At 46.5% G+C, this 27,559-nt stretch overlaps 1 protein-coding gene and 1 pseudogene across 1 annotated transcript in view; one reads left to right on the forward strand and one right to left on the reverse strand.

Annotated features, from left to right (window-relative positions):
- The window catches only part of dync2h1 (dynein cytoplasmic 2 heavy chain 1), a 377,649-nt gene that overhangs the window by 77,454 nt on the left and 272,636 nt on the right, over positions 1-27,559 (reverse strand). The window contains exons 81-82 of the mRNA XM_065000515.1: positions 17,647-17,757; positions 16,408-16,563 (exon numbers count right to left, since the gene is read on the reverse strand). Coding sequence (XP_064856587.1) covers positions 16,408-16,563; positions 17,647-17,757 — 267 coding nt within the window. The remainder of the gene's footprint in view (positions 1-16,407; positions 16,564-17,646; positions 17,758-27,559) is intronic.
- Positions 4,079-10,266, forward strand: LOC135574917 (trichohyalin-like; annotated as a pseudogene).

Raw genomic sequence — 27,559 nt, forward strand, 5'->3', positions numbered from 1 at the left:
AGACAGAGACAGAGAGAACAGAGACAGAGAGAAACAGAGACAGAGACAGAGAAACAGAGACAGAGACAGAGAAACAGAGACAGAGAAACAGAGACAGAGAAACAGAGACAGAGAAACAGAGACAGAGAAACAGAGACAGAGAAACATAGACAGAGAGAAACAGAGAGAGAAACAGAGACAGAGAGAAACATAGACAGAGAGAAACATAGACAGAGAGAAACAGAGACAGAGAGAAACAGAGACAGAGAGAAACAGAGACAGAGAGAAACAGAGAGAGAGAGAAACAGAGACAGAGAGAAACAGAGACAGAGACAGAGAGAAACAGAGACAGAGAGAAACAGAGACAGAGACAGAGAAACAGAGACAGAGAAACAGAGGCAGAGAAACAGAGACAGAGAGAAACAGAGACAGAGAGAAACAGAGACAGAGAGAAACAGAGACAGAGAAACAGAGACAGAGACAGAGAAACAGAGACAGAGAAACAGAGACAGAGACAGAGAAACAGAGACAGAGAGAAACAGAGACCGAGAGAAACAGAGACAGAGAAACAGAGACAGAGAAACAGAGACAGAGAAACAGAGACAGAGAGAAACAGAGACAGAGAAACAGAGACAGAGAAACAGAGACAGAGAAACAGAGACAGAGAAACAGAGACCGAGAGAAACAGAGACAGAGAAACAGAGACAGAGAGAAACAGAGACAGAGAGAAACAGAGACCGAGAGAAACAGAGACCGAGAGAAACAGAGACAGAGAAACAGAGACAGAGAGAAACAGAGACAGAGAAACAGAGACAGAGAAACAGAGACAGAGAAACAGAGACAGAGAAACAGATACAGAGAAACAGAGACAGAGAAACAGAGACAGAGAGAAACAGATACAGAGAAACATAGACAGAGAAACATAGACAGAGAAACATAGACAGAGGAACAGAGACAGAGAAACATAGACAGAGAAACATAGACAGAGGAACAGAGACAGAGAAACATAGACAGAGAAACAGAGACAGAGAGACAGAAACAGAGAGAGGGAGAGAAAGAGACAGAGAAACAGAGACAGAGAGAAACAGAGACAGAGAGAAACAGAGACAGAGAAACATAGACAGAGAAACAGAGACAGAGACAGAGAAACATAGACAGAGAAACATAGACAGAGAGAAACAGAGACAGAGAAACATAGACAGAGAAACAGAGACAGAGAAACATAGACAGAGAAACATAGACAGAGAAACATAGACAGAGAGAAACAGAGACAGAGAAACATAGACAGAGAAACAGAGACAGAGAAACATAGACAGAGAAACATAGACAGAGAAACATAGACAGAGGAACAGAGACAGAGAAACATAGACAGAGAAACAGAGACAGAGACAGAGAAACAGAGACAGAGACAGAGAAACAGAGACAGAGAAACATAGACAGAGAAACAGAGACAGAGAAACAGACACAGAGAAACAGAGACAGAGAAACATAGACAGAGAAACAGAGACAGAGAAACATAGACATAGAAACATAGACATAGAAACATAGACAGAGAAACATAGACAGAGAAACATAGACAGAGAAACATAGACATAGAAACATAGACAGAGAAACATAGATAGAGAAACATAGACAGAGAGAAACAGAGACAGAGAAACATAGACAGAGAAACATAGACAGAGAGAAACAGAGACAGAGAGAAACAGAGACAGAGAGAAACAGAGACAGAGAGAAACAGAGACAGAGAGAAACAGAGACAGAGAAACATAGACAGAGAAACATAGATAGAGAAACATAGACAGAGAGAAACAGAGACAGAGAAACAGAGAGAGACAGAGAAACATAGACAGAGAAACAGAGACAGAGAAACATAGACAGAGAAACATAGACAGAGAAACATAGACAGAGAAACATAGACAGAGAAACAGAGACAGAGAAACAGAGACAGAGAAACAGAGACAGAGAAACAGAGACAGAGAAACAGAGACAGAGAAACAGAGACAGAGAAACATAGACAGAGAAACATAGACATAGAAACATAGACAGAGAAACATAGACAGAGAAACATAGACAGAGAAACATAGACAGAGAAACATAGACATAGAAACATAGACAGAGAAACATAGATAGAGAAACATAGACAGAGAGAAACAGAGACAGAGAAACATAGACAGAGAAACATAGACAGAGAGAAACAGAGACAGAGAGAAACAGAGACAGAGAGAAACAGAGACAGAGAGAAACAGAGACAGAGAGAAACAGAGACAGAGAAACATAGACAGAGAAACATAGACAGAGAAACATAGACAGAGAGAAACAGAGACAGAGAAACAGAGAGAGACAGAGAAACATAGACAGAGAAACAGAGACAGAGAAACATAGACAGAGAAACATAGACAGAGAAAAATAGACAGAGAAACAGAGACAGAGAAACAGAGACAGAGAAACAGAGACAGAGAAACAGAGACAGAGAAACAGAGACAGAGAAACATAGACAGAGAAACATAGACAGAGAAACAGATACAGCGAAACATAGACAGAGAAACATAGACAGAGAAACAGAGACAGAGAAACAGAGACAGAGAAACAGAGACAGAGAAACAGAGACAGAGAAACATAGACAGAGAAACATAGACAGAGAGAAACAGAGACAGAGAGAAACAGAGACAGAGAGAAACAGAGACAGAGAAACAGAGACAGAGAAACATAGACAGAGAAACATAGACAGAGAAACATAGACAGAGAAACATAGACAGAGAAACATAGACAGAGAAACAGAGACAGAGAAACAGAGACAGAGAAACATAGACAGAGAAACAGAGACAGAGACAGAGAAACATAGACAGAGAAACATAGACAGAGAAACATAGACAGAGAGAAACATAGACAGAGAGAAACAGAGACAGAGAAACATAGACAGAGAAACATAGACAGAGAAACAGAGACAGAGAAACAGAGACAGAGAAACATAGACAGAGAAACATAGACAGAGAGAAACAGAGACAGAGAGAAACAGAGACAGAGCGAAACAGAGACAGAGAGAGAAAGAGACAGAGACAGAGAGAAACAGAGACAGAGAGAAACATAGACAGAGAGAAACAGAGAGAGAGAAACAGAGACAGAGAAACAGAGACAGAGAGAAAGAGACAGAGAAACAGAGAGAGAGAGAAAGAGACAGAGAGAGAAAGAGACAGAGAGAAACAGAGACAGAGAGAGAAAGAGACAGAGAAACAGAGAGAGAGAAACAGAGAGAGAGAGAAACAGAGAGAGAAAGAGACAGAGAAACAGAGACAGAGAAACAGAGACAGAGAAACAGAGACAGAGAAACATAGACAGAGAGAAACAGAGAGAGAAACAGAGACAGAGAGAAACATAGACAGAGAGAAACATAGACAGAGAGAAACAGAGACAGAGAGAAACAGAGACAGAGAGAAACAGAGACAGAGAGAAACAGAGACAGAGAGAAACAGAGACAGAGAGAAACAGAGACAGAGAGAAACAGAGACAGAGAGAAACAGAGACAGAGACAGAGAGAAACAGAGACAGAGAGAAACAGAGACAGAGACAGAGAAACAGAGACAGAGACAGAGAAACAGAGACAGAGAAACAGAGACAGAGAAACAGAGACAGAGAGAAACAGAGACAGAGAGAAACAGAGACAGAGAGAAACAGAGACAGAGAGAAACAGAGACAGAGAAACAGAGAAACAGAGACAGAGAAACAGAGACAGAGAGAAACAGAGACCGAGAGAAACAGAAACAGACAGAGAAACAGAGAAACATAGACAGAGAGAAACAGAGACAGAGAAACAGAGAAACAGAGAGAGAGAAACAGAGACAGAGAGAAACAGAGAAACAGACAGAGAAACAGAGAGAAACAGAGAAACATAGACAGAGAGAAACATAGACAGAGATAAACATAGACAGAGAGAAACATAGACAGAGAGAAACATAGACAGAGAAACAGAGACAGAGACAGAGAGAAACAGAGACAGAGAGAAACAGAGACAGAGAAACATAGACAGAGAAACATAGACAGAGAGAAACATAGACAGAGAGAAACAGAGACAGAGAAACATAGACAGAGAAACATAGACAGAGAAACAGAGACAGAGAAACAGAGACAGAGAAACATAGACAGAGAGAAACAGAGACAGAGAGAAACAGAGACAGAGAGAAACAGAGACAGAGCGAAACAGAGACAGAGAGAGAAAGAGACAGAGACAGAGAGAAACAGAGACAGAGAGAAACATAGACAGAGAGAAACAGAGAGAGAGAAACAGAGACAGAGAAACAGAGACAGAAAGAGACAGAGAGAGAAAGAGAGAGAGAAACAGAGACAGAGAGAAACAGAGACAGAGAGAAACAGAGACAGAGAGAGAAAGAGACAGAGAAACAGAGAAAGAAAGAGACAGAGAGAGAAAGAGACAGAGAGAAACAGAGACAGAGAGAGAAAGAGACAGAGAAACAGAGACAGAGAGAAACAGAGAAACAGAGAGAAAGAGACAGAGAAACAGAGACAGAGAAACAGAGACAGAGAAACAGAGACAGAGAAACATAGACAGAGAAACATAGACAGAGAGAAACAGAGAGAGAAACAGAGACAGAGAGAAACATAGACAGAGAGAAACATAGACAGAGAGAAACAGAGACAGAGAGAAACAGAGACAGAGAGAAACAGAGACAGAGACAGAGAGAAACAGAGACAGAGAGAAACAGAGACAGAGACAGAGAAACAGAGACAGAGACAGAGAAACAGAGACAGAGAAACAGAGACAGAGAAACAGAGACAGAGAAACAGAGACAGAGAAACAGAGACAGAGAGAAACAGAGACAGAGAGAAACAGAGACAGAGAAACAGAGACAGAGAAACAGAGACAGAGAGAAACAGAGACCGAGAGAAACAGAAACAGACAGAGAGAAACAGAGAAACAGAGAAACATAGACAGAGAGAAACAGAGACAGAGAAACAGAGAAACAGAGAGAGAGAAACAGAGACAGAGAGAAACAGAGAAACAGACAGAGAAACAGAGAGAAACAGAGAAACATAGACAGAGAGAAACATAGACAGAGAGAAACATAGACAGAGAGAAACATAGACAGAGAGAAACATAGACAGAGAGAAACATAGACAGAGAAACAGAGACAGAGACAGAGAGAAACAGAGACAGAGAGAAACAGAGACAGAGAAACATAGACAGAGAAACATAGACAGAGAGAAACAGAGAGAGAAACAGAGACAGAGAGAAACATAGACAGAGAGAAACAGAGACAGAGAGAAACAGAGACAGAGAGAAACAGAGACAGAGAGAAACAGAGAGAGAGAGAAACAGAGACAGAGAGAAACAGAGACAGAGACAGAGAGAAACAGAGACAGAGAGAAACAGAGACAGAGACAGAGAAACAGAGACAGAGAAACAGAGGCAGAGAAACAGAGACAGAGAAACAGAGACAGAGAGAAACAGAGACAGAGAGAAACAGAGACAGAGAGAGAAAGAGACAGAGACAGAGAGAAACAGAGACAGAGAGAAACATAGACAGAGAGAAACAGAGAGAGAGAAACAGAGACAGAGAAACAGAGACCGAGAGAAACAGAGACAGAGAAACAGAGACAGAGAGAAACAGAGACCGAGAGAAACAGAGACAGAGAAACAGAGACAGAGAAACAGAGACAGAGAGAAACAGAGACAGAGAGAAACAGAGACAGAGAAACAGAGACCGAGAAACAGAGACCGAGAGAAACAGAGACAGAGAGAAACAGAGACAGAGAGAAACAGAGACCGAGAGAAACAGAGACAGAGAAACAGAGACAGAGAAACAGAGACAGAGAAACAGAGACAGAGAGAAACAGAGACGAGAGAAACAGAGAAACAGACAGAGAGAAACAGAGAAACAGAGAAACATAGACAGAGAAACAGAGACAGAGAAACAGAGAAGAAACAGAGACAGAGAAACAGAGAAACAGACAGAGAAACAGAGAGAAACAGAGAAACATAGACAGAGAGAAACATAGACAGAGAGAAACATAGACAGAGAAACATAGACAGAGAAACAGAGACAGAGACAGAGAAACAGAGAAACATAGACAGAGAAACAGAGAGAAACAGAGACAGAGAAACCGAGAGAAACAGAGACAGAGAGCCACAGGACATCAGCACAATTAGACCCAACCAAATCATGAGAAAACAAAAAGATAATTACTTGACACATTGGAAAGAATTTACAAAAAAACAGAGCAAATTAGAATTCCATTTGGCCCTACACAGAGAGTACACAGCGGCAGAATACCTGACCACTGTGACTGACCCAAAATTAAGGAAAGCTTTGACTATGTACAGACTCAGTGAGCATAGCCTTGCTATTGAGAAAGGCCGCCATAGACAGACATGGCTCTCAAGAGAAGACAGGCTATGTGCACACTGCCCACAAAATGAGTTGGAAAGGTGCACTTCCTAACCTCCTGCCCAATGTATGACCATATTAGAGAGACATATTTCCCTCAGATTACACAGATCCACAAAGAATTCGAAAACAAATCCAATTTTGATAAACTCCCATATCTACTGGGTGAAATTCCACAGTGTGCCATCACAGCAGCAAGATTTGTGACCTGTTGCCATGAGAAAAGGGCAACCAGTGAAGAACAAACACCATTGTAAATACAACCCATATTTATGCTAATTTATTTTCCCTTGTATACCTTTACCATTTGTACATTGTTAAAACACTGTAGATATATGACATTTGTAATGTCTTTATTGTTTTGAAACTTCTGTATGTGTAATGTTTACTGTTAATTTGTATTGTTTATTTCACTTTATATATTATCTACCTCACTTGCTTTGGCAATGTTAACACATGTTTCCCATGCCAATAAAGCCCCTTGAATTGAATTGAAAGAGACAGAGAGAAACAGATAGGGAGGGGAGCGATAGCGCGGGATAGGAGGGGGAGATAGGGAGGAGGAGAGATAGGGAGGGGAGAGATAGGGAGAGATAGGGAGGAGGAGAGATAGGGAGGGGAGAGATAGGGAGAGATAGGGAGGGGAGAGATAGGGAGGGATAGGGAGGAGGAGAGATAGGGAGGGGGAGAGATAGGGAGGGGGAGAGATAGGGAGGGGAGAGATAGGGAGAGATAGGGAGGGGGAGAGATAGGGAGGGATATGGAGGGGAGAGATAGGGAGAGATAGGGAGGGGGAGAGATAGGGAGGGGGAGAGATAGGGAGGAGGAGAGATAGGGAGGAGGAGAGATAGGGAGGAGGAGGGAGGGGAGAGATAGGGAGGGATAGGGGGGAGAGATAGGGATGGGGGAGATAGGGAGATATGGAGAGATAGGGAGGGGAGAGATAGGGAGGGGAGATAGGGAGGGGAGATAGGGGGAGATAGGGAGATGGAGAGATAGGGAGAGGGAGAGATAAGGAGGGGGAGATAGGGGGGAGAGATAGGGAGAGGGGAGATAGGGAGGGGGAGAGATAGGGAGGGAGGAGATAGTGAGGGAGAGGGAGAGATAGGGAGGGGAGAGATAGGGAGGGGAGAGATAGGGAGGGGAGATAGGGAGGGAGAGATAGGGAGGGGAGATAGGGAGGGGCGATAGGGAGAGATAGGGAGGGGAGATAGGGAGGGGGGATAGGGAGAGATAGTGAGGGGGATAGGGAGATATAGGGAGAGATAGGGAGGGGGAGATAGGGAGAGATAGGGAGAGGGAGAGATAGGGAGATAGGGAGAGGGAGAGATAGGGAGGGGAGAGATAGGGAGAGGGAGAATTAAATTAATAACTCTGGATGGATCCCTGGTTCCTTCTCATGTCGGTGTATTTAATTGGTGTGTTAATTATGTGTTCAGTCCCCGACGGCTATAAATACACAACCTAATTATAGCATCACTAAAACATCTGTTTCATCTTGGCTCTCCATAGTGCTTTTAGTCCTGCCATGTAGGTATGTACAGTATGTGTGTACGTGGGAACACTTCAGCTATGAGTAGGTGTGTGTTTAACTGTATATTGGCCAGCATGGGGGGGTTGTAAATGAGGCAGCCCCTGGTCCTGAGTGTGCTGGTCCTGAGTGTGCTGGTCCTGACTGTGCAGGTCCTGAGTGTGCAGGTCCTGAGTGTGCTGGTCCTGAGTGTGCAGGTCCTGAGTGTGCAGGTCCTGAGTGTGCAGGTCCTGAGTGTGCAGGTCCTGAGTGTGCTGGTCCTGAGTGTGCTGGTCCTGAGTGTGCAGGTCCTGAGTGTGCTGGTCCTGAGTGTGCTGGTCCTGAGTGTGCTGGTCCTGAGTGTGCTGGTCCTGAGTGTGCTGGTCCTGAGTGTGCAGGTCCTGAGTGTGCAGGTCCTGAGTGTGCTGGTCCTGAGTGTGCTGGTCCTGAGTGTGCAGGTCCTGAGTGTGCTGGTCCTGAGTGTGCTGGTCCTGAGTGTGCTGGTCCTGAGTGTGCAGGTCCTGAGTGTGCTGGTCCTGAGTGTGCTGGTCCTGAGTGTGCTGGTCCTGAGTGTGCAGGTCCTGAGTGTGCAGGTCCTGAGTGTGCTGGTCCTGAGTGTGCAGGTCCTGAGTGTGCTGGTCCTGAGTGTGCAGGTCCTGAGTGTGCAGGTCCTGAGTGTGCAGGTCCTGAGTGTGCTGGTCCTGAGTGTGCAGGTCCTGAGTGTGCAGGTCCTGAGTGTGCAGGTCCTGAGTGTGCTGGTCCTGAGTGTGCTGGTCCTGAGTGTGCTGGTCCTGAGTGTGCTGGTCCTGAGTGTGCTGGTCCTGAGTGTGCAGGTCCTGAGTGTGCAGGTCCTGAGTGTGCTGGTCCTGAGTGTGCAGGTCCTGAGTGTGCAGGTCCTGAGTGTGCAGGTCCTGAGTGTGCAGGTCCTGAGTGTGCAGGTCCTGAGTGTGCTGGTCCTGAGTGTGCTGGTCCTGAGTGTGCAGGTCCTGAGTGTGCTGGTCCTGAGTGTGCTGGTCCTGAGTGTGCAGGTCCTGAGTGTGCAGGTCCTGAGTGTGCTGGACCTGAGTGTGCTGGTCCTGAGTGTGCTGGTCCTGAGTGTGCAGGTCCTGAGTGTGCTGGTCCTGAGTGTGCTGGTCCTGAGTGTGCTGGTCCTGAGTGTGCTGGTCCTGAGTGTGCTGGTCCTGAGTGTGCTGGTCCTGAGTGTGCTGGTCCTGAGTGTGCTGGTCCTGAGTGTGCAGGTCCTGAGTGTGCTGGTCCTGAGTGTGCTGGTCCTGAGTGTGCAGGTCCTGAGTGTGCAGGTCCTGAGTGTGCAGGTCCTGAGTGTGCTGGTCCTGAGTGTGCAGGTCCTGAGTGTGCTGGTCCTGAGTGTGCTGGTCCTGAGTGTGCAGGTCCTGAGTGTGCAGGTCCTGAGTGTGTAGGTCCTGAGTGTGTAGGTCCTGAGTGTGCTGGTCCTGAGTGTGTGCTGGTCCTGAGTGTGCTGGTCCTGAGTGTGCAGGTCCTGAGTGTGCAGGTCCTGAGTGTGCTGGTCCTGAGTGTGCTGGTCCTGAGTGTGCTGGTCCTGAGTGTGCAGGTCCTGAGTGTGTAGGTCCTGAGTGTGCTGGTCCTGAGTGTGCTGGTCCTGAGTGTGCAGGTCCTGAGTGTGCAGGTCCTGAGTGTGCAGGTCCTGAGTGTGCAGGTCCTGAGTGTGCTGGTCCTGAGTGTGCAGGTCCTGAGTGTGCTGGTCCTGAGTGTGCTGGTCCTGAGTGTGCAGGTCCTGAGTGTGCTGGTCCTGAGTGTGCTGGTCCTGAGTGTGCAGGTCCTGAGTGTGCAGGTCCTGAGTGTGCAGGTCCTGAGTGTGCTGGTCCTGAGTGTGCAGGTCCTGAGTGTGCTGGTCCTGAGTGTGCTGGTCCTGAGTGTGCAGGTCCTGAGTGTGCAGGTCCTGAGTGTGTAGGTCCTGAGTGTGTAGGTCCTGAGTGTGCTGGTCCTGAGTGTGTGCTGGTCCTGAGTGTGCTGGTCCTGAGTGTGCAGGTCCTGAGTGTGCAGGTCCTGAGTGTGCTGGTCCTGAGTGTGCTGGTCCTGAGTGTGCTGGTCCTGAGTGTGCAGGTCCTGAGTGTGTAGGTCCTGAGTGTGCTGGTCCTGAGTGTGCTGGTCCTGAGTGTGCAGGTCCTGAGTGTGCAGGTCCTGAGTGTGCAGGTCCTGAGTGTGCAGGTCCTGAGTGTGCTGGTCCTGAGTGTGCAGGTCCTGAGTGTGCTGGTCCTGAGTGTGCTGGTCCTGAGTGTGCTGGTCCTGAGTGTGCAGGTCCTGAGTGTGCTGGTCCTGAGTGTGCTGATCCTGAGTGTGCTGGTCCTGAGTGTGCTGGTCCTGAGTGTGCTGATGTTAACATGCTGTAGCTGGTAAAGCTGCTACAGAGTACAGTGGAGCAGTGAGAGGGCAGTGAGAGGGCAGTGGGAGGGCAGCGGGAGGGCAGCGAGAGGGCAGCGGGAGGGCAGCGAGAGGGCAGTGAGAGGGCAGTGGGAGGGCAGTGGGAGGGCAGTGGGAGGGCAGCGGGAGGGCAGCGAGAGGGCAGCGAGAGGGCAGCGAGAGGGCAGCGGGAGGGCAGCGAGAGGGCAGTGAGAGGGCAGTGAGAGGGCAGTGGGAGTGCAGTGGGAGTGCAGTGAGAGGGCAGTGAGAGGGCAGTGGGAGTGCAGTGGGAGGGCAGTGAGAGGGCAGTGAGAGGGCAGTGAGAGGGCAGTGGGAGGGCAGTGGGAGGGCAGTGAGAGGGCAGTGAGAGGGCAGTGAGAGGGCAGTGGGAGTGCAGTGAGAGGGCAGTGAGAGGGCAGCATCTCCCCATAGACTGGAGAGTAGAAGCACGCTAGTGTTCTTTATGAGCACACAGAGAGTAGAAGCACGCTAGTGTTCTTTATGAGCACACAGAGAGTAGAAGCACGCTAGTGTTCTTTATGAGCACACAGAGAGTAGAAGCACACTAGCGTTCTTTATGAGCACACAGAGAGTAGAAGCACGCTAGTGTCCTCTATGAGCACACAGACAACATTCTCAGGCTCTGCTGATGGCTGTGTGACTGCAGAGACCACAGAGACACAGAGAGCATGTTTCAAAAGGGTCAGGTTTTACACACACTGTAAACACACATCAGTGGGGCTGCTCTAGTGGGCCACAACAGTCCCAGGGCATGATGAAACATGGCGGTGATCGCCTTAGCAATCTCACTGGAATAAAAAACCTCCTCCATTCCTGTCATTATTGAAAGAGATTGTCATATCTCAAAATAGGGCTACTTAATGTTAGATCCCTCACTTCCAAGGCAGTTATTGTCAATGAACTAATCACTGATCATAATCTTGATGTGATTGGCCTGACTGAAACATGGCTTAAGCCTGATGAATTTTCTGTGTTAAATGAGGCTTCTCCTCCTGGTTACACTAGTGACCATATCCCCCGTGCATCCCGCAAAGGCGGAGGTGTTGCTAACATTACGATGGCAAATTTCAATTTACAAAAAAAACAAACAGCGTTTTTGTCTTTTGAGCTTCTAGTCATGAAATCTATGCAGCCTACTCAATCACTTTTTATAGCTACTGTTTACAGTCCTCCTGGGCCATATATAGCGTGCCTCACTGATTTCCCGGACCTTGTAGTTATGGCAGATAATATTAACATTTTTGGTGACTTTAATATTCACATGGAAAAGTCCACAGACCCACTCCAAAAGGCTATCGGAGCCATCATCGACTCAGTGGGTTTTGTCTAACATGTCTCCGGACCTACTCACTAACACAGTCATACTCTGGACCTAATTGTGTCCCGCGGAATAAATATTGTGGATCTTAATGTTTTTCCTCGTAATCCTGGACTATCGGACCACCATTTTATTACGTTTGCAAACGCAACAAATAATCTGCTCAGACCCCAACCAAGGATCATCAAAAGCTGTGCTATAAATTCTCGGACAACCCAAACATTCCTAGACGCCCTTCCAGACTCCCTCCACCTATTTCCACCTATTTCCTCCACCTATACCTGAAGGTACCACGTTCATCTATACAAACAATAGTACGCAAGTATAAACACCATGGGACCACGCAACCGTCATACCGCTCAGGAAGGAGACGTGTTCTGTCTCTTAGAGATGAAACAGGTACAAAAGTATCTATATCCAAAGTAAAATTAGTCCTATATCGAGATAACCCGAAAGGCTGCTCAGCAAGAAAGAAACTACTGCTCCAAATCCGCCATAAAAAAGACAGACTACGGTTTGTAACTGCACATGGGGACAAAGATGGTACTTTTTGGAAAAATGTCCTCTGGTCTGATGAAACAACAATATAACTGTTTGGCCATAATGAACATCATGTTTGGAGGAAAAGGGGGAGGCTTGCAAGCCGAAGAACACCATCCCAACTGTGAAGCACGGGGGTGGCAGCATCATGTTGTGGGGGTGCTTTGCTGCAGTAGGGACTGGTGCGCTTCCCAAAATAGATGGTAGGAAATAGAGGTAGGAAACATTATGTGGATATATTGAAGCAACATCTCAAGACATCAGTCAGGAAGTTAAAGCTTGGTCGCAAATGGCTCTTCCAAATGGACAATGACCCCAAGCATACTTCCAAAGTTGTGGCAAAATGGATTAAGGACAACAAAGTCAAGGTATTGGAGTAGGCCATCACAAAGCCCCGACCTTAATCCTATATAAAATGTGTGGGCAGAACTGAAAAAGCATGTGCAAGCAAGGAGGCCTGCAAACCTGACTCAGTTACACCAGTTCTGTCAGGAGGAATGGGCCAAAATTCACCCAACTTATTGTGGGAAGCTTGTGGAAGGCTACCCAAAATGTTTGACCCATGTTAAACAATTTAAAGGCAATGCTACCAAATTCTAATTGAGTGTATGTAAACTTCTGACCCACTTAGGAAAGTGATGAAAGAAATAAAAGCTGAAATAAATAATTCTCTCTACTATTATTCTGACATTTCACATTCTTAAAATAAAGTGGTGATCCTAACTGACCTAAGACAGGGAATTTTTAGGAATTGTGAAAAACTGAGTTGAAATGTATTTGGCTAAGGTGTATGTAAACGGCAACCGAGGAACTTAATTCAACCTTGTGTAATACTCCAGATGCAGTTGCACCCCTAAAAACAAAAAACATTTGTCACAAGAAACTAGCTCCCTGGTATACAGAAAATACCCAAGCCCTGAAGCAAGCTTCCAGAACATTGGAACGGAAATGGCGCTCCACCAAACTGGAAGTATCCCGATTAGCTTGAAAGACAGTAACAAAGAGCCCTCACTGCTGCTCCATCTGATTTTTCCAACTTAATTGAGGAGAATAAGAACAATCCTAAATGTATTTTTGATACAGTCGAAAAGCTAACTAAAAAGCATAATTCCCCAAGAGAGGATGGCTTTCACTTTAGTTGTGATAAATTCATGAACTTCTTTGACGAAAAGATCATGATCATTAGAAAGCAAATTACGGACTTCTCTTTAAATCTGAATATTCCTCCAAAGCTCAGTTGTCCTGAGTCTGCACAACTCTGCCAGGACCTAGGATCAAGAGAGACACTCAAGTGTTTTAGTACTATATCCCTTGACACAATGATGAAAGTAGTCATGTCCTCTAAACCTTCAAGCTGCATACTGGACCCTATTCCAACTAAACTACTGAAAGAGCTGCTTCCTGTGCTTGCCCCTCCTGTGTTGAACATAATAAACGGCTCTCTATCCACCGGATGTGTACCAAACTCACTAAAAGTGGCAGTAATAAAGCCTCTCTTGAAAAAGCCAAACCTTAACCCAGAAAATATAAAAAACTATTGGCCTGTTCAAATCTCCCATTCCTCTCAAAGACTTTAGAAAAAGCTGTTGCGCAGCAACTCACTGCCTTCCTGAAGAATAACAATGTATACGAAACGCTTCAGTCTGGTTTTAGACCCCATCATAGCACTGAGACTGCACTCGTGAAGGTGGTAAATTACCTGTTAATGGCGTCAGACCAAGGCACTGCATCTGCCCTTGTGCTCCTAGACCTTAGTGCTGCTTTTGATACCATCGATCACCACATTCTTTTGGAGAGATTGGAAACCCAAATTGGTCTACACGGACAAGTTCTGTCCTGGTTTAGATCTGATCTGTGGGAAAGATATCAGTTTGTCTCTGTGGACGTATTGCCCTCTGTATTCCTCAAGGTTGCGTTCACTATATATTTTACCTCTCGGTGATGTCATTCGGAAACATAAATGTTAACTGTCACTGCTACGCAGACGATAGACAGCTGTACGCAGACGATAGACAGCTGCTACGCAGACGATAGACAGCTGTACGCAGACGATAGACAGCTGTACGCAGACGATAGACAGCTGCTACGCAGACGATAGACAGCTGTACGCAGACGATAGACAGCTGTACGCAGACGATAGACAGCTGTACGCAGACGATAGACAGCTGCTACGCAGACGATAGACAGCTGTACGCAGACGATAGACAGCTGCTACGCAGACGATAGACAGCTGTACGCAGACGATAGACAGCTGTACGCAGACGATAGACAGCTGTACGCAGACGATAGACAGCTGTACGCAGACGATAGACAGCTGTACGCAGACGATAGACAGCTGTACATTTCGATGAAACATGGTGAAGCCCCAAAATTGCCCTCCATGGAAGTCTGTGTTTCAGACAGGAAGTGGATGCCGGCAATCTTTTACTTTTACACTCGGACAAAACAGAGATGGTAATACTAGGTCCCAAAAAATAAAGATATCGTCTGTTGGATCTGACAATTCATCTTGATGGTTGTACAGTCGTCTCAAATCAAACTGTAAAGGACCTCGGCGTTACTCTGGACCCTGATCTCTCTTTTTTGTAATTTTACATTTTTTACCCCCTTTTCTCCCCAATTTCGTGGTATCCAATTGTTAGTAGTTACTAGGTAGCCTTTCTAGGTAGTTTTTCTTAGCCACCATGCTTCTACATCTGCATTGCTTGCTGTTTGAGATTTTAGGCTGGGTTTCTGCAGAGCACTTTGTGACATCGGCTAATGTAAAAAGTGCTTCATAAATGCATTTGATTGATGGGAGCTGTAGTATGTCATTAATCGGGGACACGGGTATGACTCCAGGGAAATGTAGTTTACATAGGGGTGGCGGTGAGCGCTTTATTTCCTGGGGGGATGCTGGGGTACCTGGAGGGTGTAGTTTATAAAGTGTGGGACACCTGGAGGATGTAGTTTATAAAGTGCTGGGGTACCTGGAGGGTGTAGTTTATAAAGTGCTGGGGTACCTGGAGGATGTAGTTTATATAGTGCTGGGGTACCTGGAGGGTGTAGTTTATAAAGTGCTGGGGTACCTGGAGGATGTAGTTTATAAAGTGCTGGGGTACCTGGAGGATGTAGTTTATATAGTGCTGGGGTACCTGGAGGGTGTAGTTTATAAAGTGCTGGAGTACCTGGAGGATGTAGTTTATAAAGTGCTGGGGTACCTGGAGGATGTAGTTTATAAAGTGCTGGGGTACCTGGAGGGTGTAGTTTATAAAGTGCTGAGGTACCTGGAGGGTGTAGTTTATAAAGTGCTGGGGTACCTGGAGGGTGTAGTTTATAAAGTGCTGGGGTACCTGGAGGATGTAGTTTATAAAGTGCTGGGGTACCTGGAGGGTGTAGTTTATAAAGTGGGAGGGTGGACAGGGAGGGCTGAGGTACCTGGAGGGTGTAGTTTATAAAGTGCTGGGGTACCTGGAGGGTGTAGTTTATAAAGTGCTGGGGTACCTGGAGGGTGTAGTTTATAAAGTGCTGGGACACCTGGAGGATGTAGTTTATAAAGTGCTGGGGTACCTGGAGGGTGTAGTTTATAAAGTGCTGAGGTACCTGGAGGGTGTAGTTTATAAAGTGCTGGGACACCTGGAGGGTGTAGTTTATAAAGTGCTGAGACACCTGGAGGATGTAGTTTATAAAGTGCTGGGGTACCTGGAGGGTGTAGTTTATAAAGTGCTGGGACACCTGGAGGATGTAGTTTATAAAGTGCTGGAGTTACCTGGGGGATGTAGTTTATAAGAAGCTTGGGTACATGGGGGAAGTAGTTTATAATACGCTGGGGTACCTGGGGGATGTAGTTTATAATAAGCAGGGGTTACCTGGGGGATGTCGTTTATAAGAAGCTGGGGTTACCTGGGGATGTCGTTTATAATAAGCAGGGGGTTACCTGGGGGTGTAGTTTATAAGAAGCTGGGGTTACCTGGGGAATGTCGTTTATAATAAGCAGGGGTTACCTGGGGGTGTAGTTTATAAGAAACTGTGGTTACCTGGGGGATGTAGTTTATAATAAGCTGTGGTTACCTGGGGGTGTAGTTTATAAGAAGCTGGGGGTACCTGGGGGGGGATGTACCTGGGGAGTGTTTAAGAAGCTGGGGTACCTGGGGGATGTAGTGTTTAAGAAGCTGGGGTACCTGGGGGATGTAGTGTTTAAGAAGCTGGGGTACCTGGGGGATGTAGTGTTTAAGAAGCTGGGGTACCTGGGGGATGTAGTGTTTAAGAAGCTGGGGTACCTGGGGGATGTAGTTACGTCTCTCCTGGCAGACAGCGTGGAACCATGCGAGGCAGAAGAGGGACTGGGCTCTGGACAGCAGACCACCTTTACTGATCTGCTCTGGGCTCCACGTTTCATAGGTCCTCAACAAGTTCTTCTTTAGACCAGGAGGAGCCTGAGGGAGAGAGAAAGTGATCAAGGGCCTGAGGGCATGAATGTTGCTAGGAGGGTGGACAGGGAGGGCATGAATGTTGCTAGGAGGGTGGACAGGGAAGGGCATGAATGTTGCTAGGAGGGTGGACAGGGAGGGCATGAATGTTGCTGGGAGGGTGGACAGGGAGGGCATGAATGTTGCTAGGAGGGTGGACAGGGAGGGCATGAATGTTGCTGGGAGGGTGGACAGGGAGGGCATGAATGTTGCTAGGAGGGTGGACAGGAGGGCATGAATGTTGCTGGGAGGGTGGACAGGGAGGGCATGAATGTTGCTGGGAGGGTGGACAGGGAGGGCATGAATGTTGCTGGGAGGGTGGACAGGGAGGGCATGAATGTTGCTGGGAGGGTGGACAGGGAGGGCATGAATGTTGCTGGGAGGGTGGACAGGGAGGGCATGAATGTTGCTGGGAGGGTGGACAGGGAGGGCATGAATGTTGCTGGGAGGGTGGACAGGGAGGGCATGAATGTTGCTGGGAGGGTGGACAGGGAGGGCATGAATGTTGCTGGGAGGGTGGACAGGGAGGGCATGAATGTTGCTGGGAGGGTGGACAGGGAGGGCATGAATGTTGCTGAGAGGGTGGACAGGGAGGGCATGAATGTTGCTGGGAGGGTGGACAGGGAGGGCATGAATGTTGCTGGGAGGGTGGACAGGGATGGCAGTGGGGGCTGGGATCCAGGCTTTAACTGTTAAAAGCTCATCTGAGGGCTGGATAGATCAAGTGTGCTCCACTTCTCAACAGGGCCTGTGTGTCCCATAACGCCGGACTGTCAAACAGCACAGCTGGTATTTGGAGAAAGTGCCCTATAGCCTGGCCCAGCTTGACTAACAGACCCAGCTTGGCTCTGCATACACTCAGCCCAATAACACGCCTCAGTAACACGTCTCAGACAGCTGACACGCCTGGTGCTACAAGTTTCACACCACACACACACCCAAGGCTACATGTTTTACTCAAACACGGCTCCCAACATAACGTATTACCATGGACAGGGTGTCTGTGTGCGTGTGTTTCTGTGTGTGTCTGTACATATATAGTGTTTGTACCTCGAAGGTGATCTTGAGGCTGGACTGCAGCAGGATGAGGGGGAACTTGGGATGGACCTCAGCAGTGAGCCAGAGACGGAAGCCTGCCTTAGGTTGCAGAACATTCAGCTCCTACAGGAGAGAGATAAGAGACAACCACAACCTGTACAACACAATCACCATCCGCAATATCAGGAGTCCAGTGGTGTGCAACATGCATCTAATAATGTGGTTAAGAACACCCACAACACATATTTACCATTATCATTCACCACCACATCTAATAATGTGGTTAAGAACACCCACAACACATATTCACCATTATCATTCACCACCACATCTAATAATGTGGTTAAGAACACCCACAACACATATTCACCATTATCATTCACCACCACATCTAATAATGTGGTTAAAAACACCCAACACATATTCACATCATCATTCACCACATCTAATAATGTGGTTAAGAACACCCACAACACATATTCACATTATCATTCACCACCACATCTAATAATGTGGTTAACACCCACAACACATATTCACATCATCATTCACCACCACATCTAATAATTCAACACATATTCACCATTATCATTCACCACCACATCTAATAATATGGTTACCACCCACAACACATATTCACCATCATCATTCACCACCACATCTAATAATGTGGTTAAGAACACCCACAACACATATTCACCATCATCATTCACCACCACATCTAATAATGTGGTTAACACCCACAACACATATTCACCACCACATCTAATAATATGGTTACCACCCACAACACATATTCACCATTATCATTCACCACCACATCTAATAATGTGGTTAACACCCACAACACATATTCACCATTATCATTCACCACCACATCTAATAATGTGGTTAAGAACACCCACAACACATATTCACCATTATCATTCACCACCACATCTAATAATGTGGTTTCCCACAACACATATTATCATTCACCACCACATCTAATAATGTGGTTAAGAACACCAACACATATTCACCATTATCATTCACATCTAATAATGTGGTTAAGAACACCCACAACACATATTCACCATCATCATTCACCACCACATCTAATAATATGGTTACCACCCACAACACATATTCACCATCATCATTCACCACCACATCTAATAATGTGGTTAAAAACACCCACAACACATATTCACCATCATCATTCACCACCACATCTAATAATGTGGTTAAGAACACCCACAACACATATTCACCATTATCATTCACCACCACATCTAATAATGTGGTTAACACCCACAACACATATTCACCATCATCATTCACCACCACATCTAATAATGTGGTTAACACCCACAACACATATTCACCATTATCATTCACCACCACATCTAATAATATGGTTACCACCCACAACACATATTCACCATCATCATTCACCACCACATCTAATAATGTGGTTAAGAACACCCACAACACATATTCACCATCATCATTCACCACCACATCTAATAATGTGGTTAACACCCACAACACATATTCACCACCACATCTAATAATTACCCACAACACATATTCACATTATCATTCACCACATCTAATAATGTATCACCCACAACACATATTCACCATTATCATTCACCACCACATCTAATAATGTGGTTAAGAACACCCACAACACATATTCACCATTATCATTCACCACCACATCTAATAATGTGGTTAAGAACACCCACAACACAACACATATTCACACATCTAATAATCATTCACATTATCATTCACCACCACATCTAATGTGGTTAAGAACACCCACAACACATATTCACCATCATCATTCACCACCACATCTAATAATATGGTTACCACCCACAACACATATTCACCATCATCATTCACCACCACATCTAATAATGTGGTTAAAAACACCCACAACACATATTCACCATCATCATTCACCACCACATCTAATAATGTGGTTAAGAACACCCACAACACATATTCACCATTATCATTCACCACCACATCTAATAATTCACAACACATATTCACCATTATCATTCACCACCACATCTAATAATATGGTTACCACCCACAACACATATTCACCATCATCATTCACCACCACATCTAATAATGTGGTTAAGAACACCCACAACACATATTCACCATCATCATTCACCACCACATCTAATAATGTGGTTACCAACACATATTCACCAACATCTAATAATATTACCACCCACAACACATATTCATCATTATCATTCACCACCACATCTAATAATGTGGTTAACACCCACAACACATATTCACCATTATCATTCACCACCACATCTAATAATGTGGTTAAGAACACCCACAACACATATTCACCATTATCATTCACCACCACATCTAATAATGTGGTTAAGAACACCCACATACACATCATCATTCACCACCACATCTAATAATGTGGTTAAGAACACCCACAACACATATTCACCATTATCATTCACCACCACATCTAATAATGTGGTTAAGAACATCCATTCACAACACATATTCAACCATTCACCATCATCATTCACCACCACATCTAATAATATGGTTACCACCCACAACACATATTCACCACATCATTCACCACCACATCTAATAATGTGGTTAACACCCACAACACATATTCACCATCATCATTCACCACCACATCTAATAATATTCACATATTCACCACATCATTCACCACCACATAATGTGGTTAAGAACACCCACAACACATATTTACCATCATCATTCACCACCACATCTAATGTGGTTAAAAACACCCACAACACATATTTACCATCATCATTCACCACCACATCTAATAATGTGGTTAAGAACACCCACAACACATATTCACCATTATCATTCACCACCACATCTAATAATGTGGTTAAGAACACCCACAACACACATTTACCATCATCATTCACCACCACATCTAATAATGTGGTTAAGAACACCCACAACACATATTCACCATTATCATTCACCACCACATCTAATAATATGGTTACCACCCACAACACATATTCACCATCATCATTCACCACCACATCTAATAATGTGGTTAAGAACACCCACAACACATATTCACCAGCTCTCTTTTCCACACACTGTGTATCCGTGGGTCTGAGACGATTCAGATTCGCTGTATTAAACCCAACAGAAGCCAATCTCTCTCTCTCTCTCTGAAGCCCGAGGCCTGCATTCTGATTGGGTGCTCATTCACAGGTGAACATGTGTTGCAGCAGAATTCAGCATGACAACACACACACACATGTAGCCCAGGATCCCCTCTCAATCAATCTGTTTCTACAACCGTGGAGTCCAACTCAGTCTTACGGAGAAACAGAACTGGAGCCTGAATCAAGTCGGCCAGGGGTCGACATCCCTCTGAGACAGCGGTTAATTAGTGTGTGTGTTGTGATAGAGAGATTTCTGTGCCAAATTATGTGGATTTCTGTGCTCAAGACCGACTGTCAAGATATATTTTTCACTTCATGTTATAATGTTAAGCAAAAAAACATCTCGATTTCCAAGATGCCAAGAGGAGGGAAGGGAGAATAGGATTATTCATAGAGTATAAACACACACCATACTGTACACACACACCATAATGTACACACACCACACTGTACAGACACACACACCATAATGTACACACACACACACACACACCATACTGTACACATACCACACTGTACAGACACACACACCATAATGTACACACACACCATACTGTACACACACACCACACTGTACACACACACACACCACAGGGGTACACACACACACACACACACACACCACACTGTACACACACACAACACAGGAGGTACATACACAACACTGTACACACACACACACACACACACACCATACTGTACACACACCACACTGTACACACACACACACACACCATACTGTACACACACCACACTGTACACACACACACACACACACAAACACACACACACACACCATACTGTACACAAACATACACACACTGTACACACACACACACACCACAGGGGGTACACACACCACACTGTACACACACACACACACACACACACCACAGGAGGTACACACACACACAACACTGTACACACACACACACACCATACAGTACACACACACACACACCATACTGTACACACACACACACACCACACTGTACACACACACACCACAGGGGGTACACACACACAGACACACACACACACCACACTGTACACACACACACCACACTGTACACAATGTTCACACACACACACAACACTGGACACACACCACACTGTACACACACACACACACACCAATCACACTGTACACACACACACACCAATCACACTGTACACACACACACACACACACACACTGTACACACACAAACACCACAGGGGGTACACACACACTGTACACACCACAGGGGGTACACACACACCACACTGTACACACACACACTGTACACACACAGACACACACACACACACACCATTCTGTACACACACCATACTGTACACACACACACACACACACACACACACACACACACACACAACACTGTACACACAACACAGTACAGTACACACACACACACACACACAACACTGTACACACACACACGCATACCACAGGGAGTACACACACACACACCATACTGTACACACACACACCATACTGTACACACACACACACACACCATACTGTACACACACACACACTATACTGTACACACACACCATACTGTATATACACACACACCATACTGTAGACCCACCATACTGTATACACACACACAGTTCTCTCTCAGTTCCCCCGCCCCTGAGCTGCAAATCTGCTATGTGTGTTTGATGTAGATTTGAGACATTTCTATGTAGAGAAAAACTGTACAGAGCCTCTGATGAGGCTCTCAGGCTTGTGTGGCTCAGACAGGGACAGGGAGGTAGGAGAGGGGCACTGGAATATTCAGCACACACACACACACACACACACACACACACACACACACACACACACACACACACGCATAGATACACACACAAACATGCATAGACACACGCATAGACACACGCATAGACACACGCATAGACACACACACACACGCATAGACACACGCATAGACACACGCATAGACACACGCATAGACACACACACACGCATAGACACACGCATAGACACACGCATAGACACACGCATAGACACCGCATAGACACCGCATAGACACACACGCACACACACACGCACACACACACACACATGAATATGGTAGCTGAGCTCACAGATCAAAATAAAGCATGGACCATGTGTCTGTGACCAGGGTTAGACTGGGGTTAGACTGGACGATCTACTGTGACCAGGGTTAGACTGGACTATCTACTGTGACCAGGGTTATACTGGGGTTAGACTGGATGATCTACTGTGACTGGGGTTAGACTGGACTATCTACTGTGACCAGGGTTATACTGGGGTTAGACTGGATGATCTACTGTGACTGGGGTTAGACTGGACGATCTACTGTGACCAGGGTTAGACTGGATGATCTACTGTGACCAGGGTTAGACTGGGGTTAGACTGGATGATCTACTGTGACCAGGGTTAGACTGGGGTTAGATTGGAGGATCTACTGTGACCAGGGTTAGACTGGGGTTAGACTGGATGATCTACTGTGACCAAGGTTAGACTGGACGATCTACTGTGACTGGGGTTAGACTGGGGTTAGACTGGATGATCTACTGTGACCAGGGTTAGACTGGGGTTAGACTGGATGATCTACTGTGACTGGGGTTAGACTGGACAATCTACTGTGACCAGGGTTAGACTGGGGTTAGACTGGACGATCTACTGTGACTGGGGTTAGACTGGACGATCTACTGTGACCAGGGTTAGACTGGGGTTAGACTGGACGATCTACTGTGACTGGGGTTAGACTGGACGATCTACTGTGACCAGGGTTAGACTGGGGTTAGACTGGATGATCTACTGTGACCAGGGTTAGACTGGGGTTAGACTGGATGATCTACTGTGACTGGGGTTAGACTGGACAATCTACTGTGACCAGGGTTATACTGGGGTTAGACAGGACGATCTACTGTGACCAGGGTTAGACTGGGGTTAGACTGGACGATCTACTGTGACTGGGGTTAGACTGGACGATCTACTGTGACCAGGGTTATACTGGGGTTAGACTGGACGATCTACTGTGACCAGGTTTAGACTGGGGTTAGACTGGATGATCTACTGTGACCAGGGTTAGACTGGGGTTAGACTGGACGATCTACTGTGACCAGGGTTAGACTGGGGTTAGACTGGATGATCTACTGTGACCAGGGTTAGACTGGGGTTAGACTGGATGATCTACTGTGACCAGGGTTAGACTGGGGTTAGACTGGATGATCTACTGTGACTGGGGTTAGACTGGACAATCTACTGTGACCAGGGTTATACTGGGGTTAGACTGGACGATCTACTGTGACCAGGGTTAGATCTACTGTGACTGGGGTTAGACTGGACGATCTACTGTGACCAGGGTTATACTGGGGTTAGACTGGACGATCTACTGTGACCAGGGTTAGACTGGGGTTAGACTGGATGATCTACTGTGACTGGGGTTAGACTGGATGATCTACTGTGACTGGGGTTAGACTGGACTATCTACTGTGACCAGGGTTAGACTGGACTATCTACTGTGACCAGGGTTATACTGGGGTTAGACTGGATGATCTACTGTGACCAGGGTTGGGGTTAGACTGGACGATCTACTGTGACCAGGGTTAGACTGGGGTTAGACTGGATGATCTACTGTGACCAGACTGGGTTAGACTGGGGGGTTAGACTGGATGATCTACTGTGACTGGGGTTAGACTGGAGGATCTACTGTGACTGGGGTTAGATTGGAGGATCTACTGTGACCAGGGTTAGACTGGGGTTAGATTGGAGGATCTACTGTGACCAGGGTTAGACTGGGGTTAGACTGGATGATCTACTGTGACTGGGGTTAGACTGGACGATCTACTGTGACCAGGGTTAGACTGGGGTTAGACTGGGATCTACTGTGACCAGGGTTAGACTGGGTTAGACTGGATGATCTACTGTGACCAGGGTTACTGTGACTGGGGTTAGACTGGATGATCTACTGTGACCAGGGTTAGACTGGGGTTAGACTGGACAATCTACTGTGACCAGGGTTAGACTGGGGTTAGACTGGACGATCTACTGTGACTGGGGTTAGACTGGGGTTAGACTGGACGATCTACTGTGACTGGGGTTAGACTGGACGATCTACTGTGACTGGGGTTAGACTGGGGTTAGACTGGACGATCTACTGTGACTGGGGTTGGAGATCTACTGGGGTTAGACTGGAGGATCTACTGTGACCAGGGTTAGACTGGGGTTAGATTGGAGGATCTACTGTGACCAGGGTTAGACTGGGGTTAGACTGGATGATCTACTGTGACTGGGGTTAGACTGGGATCTACTGTGACCAGGGTTAGACTGGGGTTAGACTGGACGATCTACTGTGACCAGGGTTAGACTGGGGTTAGACTGGATGATCTACTGTGACTGGGGTTAGACTGGACGATCTACTGTGACTAGGGTTAGACTGGATGATCTACTGTGACCAGGGTTAGACTGGGGTTAGACTGGACAATCTACTGTGACCAGGGTTAGACTGGGGTTAGACTGGACCATCTACTGTGACCAGGGTTAGACTGGACGATCTACTGTGACCGGGGTTAGACTGGATGTTAGACTGGATGATCTACTGTGACTGACTGGATGATTACTGTGACTGGGGTTACTGTGACTAGACTGGATGATCTACTGTGACCAGGGTTAGACTGGGGTTAGACTGGACGATCTACTGTGACCAGGGTTAGACTGGGGTTAGACTGGGCGATCTACTGTGACCAGGGGACTGGGGTTAGACTGGATGATCTACTGTGACTGGGGTTAGACTGGACGATCTACTGTGACTGGGGTTAGACTGGATGATCTACTGTGACCAGGGTTAGACTGGATGATCTACTGTGACCAGGGTTAGACTGGGGCTAGACTGGACGATCTACTGTGACCAGGGTTAGACTGGGGTTAGACTGGACGATCTACTGTGACTGGGGTTAGACTGGGGTTAGACTGGACGATCTACTGTGACTGGGGTTAGACTGGACGATCTACTGTGACTGGGGTTAGACTGGGGTTAGACTGGATGATCTACTGTGACTGGGGTTAGACTGGACGATCTACTGTGACTAGGGTTAGACTGGATGATCTACTGGTAACAGGGTTAGACTGGGGTTAGACTGGACGATCTACTGTGACCAGGGTTAGACTGGACCATCTACTGTGACCAGGGTTAGACTGGACCATCTACTGTGACCGGGGTTAGACTGGGGTTAGACTGGATGATCTACTGTGACTGGGGTTAGACTGGATGATCTACTGTGACTGGGGTTAGACTGGATGATCTACTGTGACTGGGGTTAGACTGGATGATCTACTGTGACCAGGGTTAGACTGGGGTTAGACTGGACGATCTACTGTGACCAGGGTTAGACTGGGGTTAGACTGGGCGATCTACTGTGACCAGGGTTAGACTGGGGTTAGACTGGATGATCTACTGTGACTGGGGTTCGACTGGACGATCTACTGTGACTGGGATTAGACTGGATGATCTACTGTGACCAGGGTTAGACTGGACGATCTACTGTGACCAGGGTTAGACTGGGGCTAGACTGGACGATCTACTGTGACCAGGGTTAGACTGGGGTTAGACTGGACGATCTACTGTGACTGGGGTTAGACTGGGGTTAGACTGGACGATCTACTGTGACTGGGGTTAGACTGGACGATCTACTGTGACTGGGGTTAGACTGGGGTTAGACTGGACGATCTACTGTGACTGGGGTTAGATTGGAGGATCTACTGTGACCAGGGTTAGATTGGAGGATCTACTGTGACCAGGGTTAGACTGGGGTTAGACTGGAGGATCTACTGTGACCAGGGTTAGACTGGGGTTAGATTGGAGGATCTACTGTGACCAGGATTAGACTGGGGTTAGATTGGAGGATCTACTGTGACCAGGGTTAGACTGGGGTTAAATTGGAGGATCTACTGTGAACAGGGTTAGACTGGGGTTAAATTGGAGGATCTACTGTGACCAGGATCGACTGGGGTTAGATTGATATACTGACCAGGGTTAGACTGGGGTTAGATTGGAGGATCTACTGTGACCAGGGTTAGACTGGGGTTAGATTGGAGGATCTACTGTGAACAGGATTAGACTGGGGTTAGACTGGACGATCTACTGTGACTGGGGTTAGACTGGACGATCTACTGTGGCCAGGGTTAGACTGGGGTTAGACTGGACGATCTACTGTGACCAGGGTTAGACTGGGGCTAGACTGGACGATCTACTGTGACCAGGGTTAGACTGGGGTTAGACTGGACGATCTACTGTGACTGGGGTTAGACTGGACGATCTACTGTGACTGGACTGGACGATCTACTGTGACTGGGGTTAGACTGGGGTTAGACTGGACGATCTACTGTAACTGGGGTTAGATTGGAGGATCTACTGTGACCAGGGTTAGATTGGAGGATCTACTGTGACCAGGGTTAGACTGGGGTTAGACTGGACGATCTACTGTGGCCAGGGTTAGACTGGGGTTAGATTGGAGGATCTACTGTGACCAGGATTAGACTGGGGTTAGATTGGAGGATCTACTGTGACCAGGGTTAGACTGGGGTTAGACTGGAGGATCTACTGTGACTGGGGTTAGACTGGACGATCTACTGTGACCAGGGTTGGGGTTAGACTGGATGATCTACTGTGACCAGAATTAGACTGGGGTTAGACTGGACGATCTACTGTGACCAGGGTTAAACTGGACGA

The sequence above is a fragment of the Oncorhynchus nerka genome, linkage group LG14, assembly GCF_034236695.1.
Source record: "Oncorhynchus nerka isolate Pitt River linkage group LG14, Oner_Uvic_2.0, whole genome shotgun sequence".
NCBI lineage: Eukaryota > Metazoa > Chordata > Actinopteri > Salmoniformes > Salmonidae > Oncorhynchus > Oncorhynchus nerka.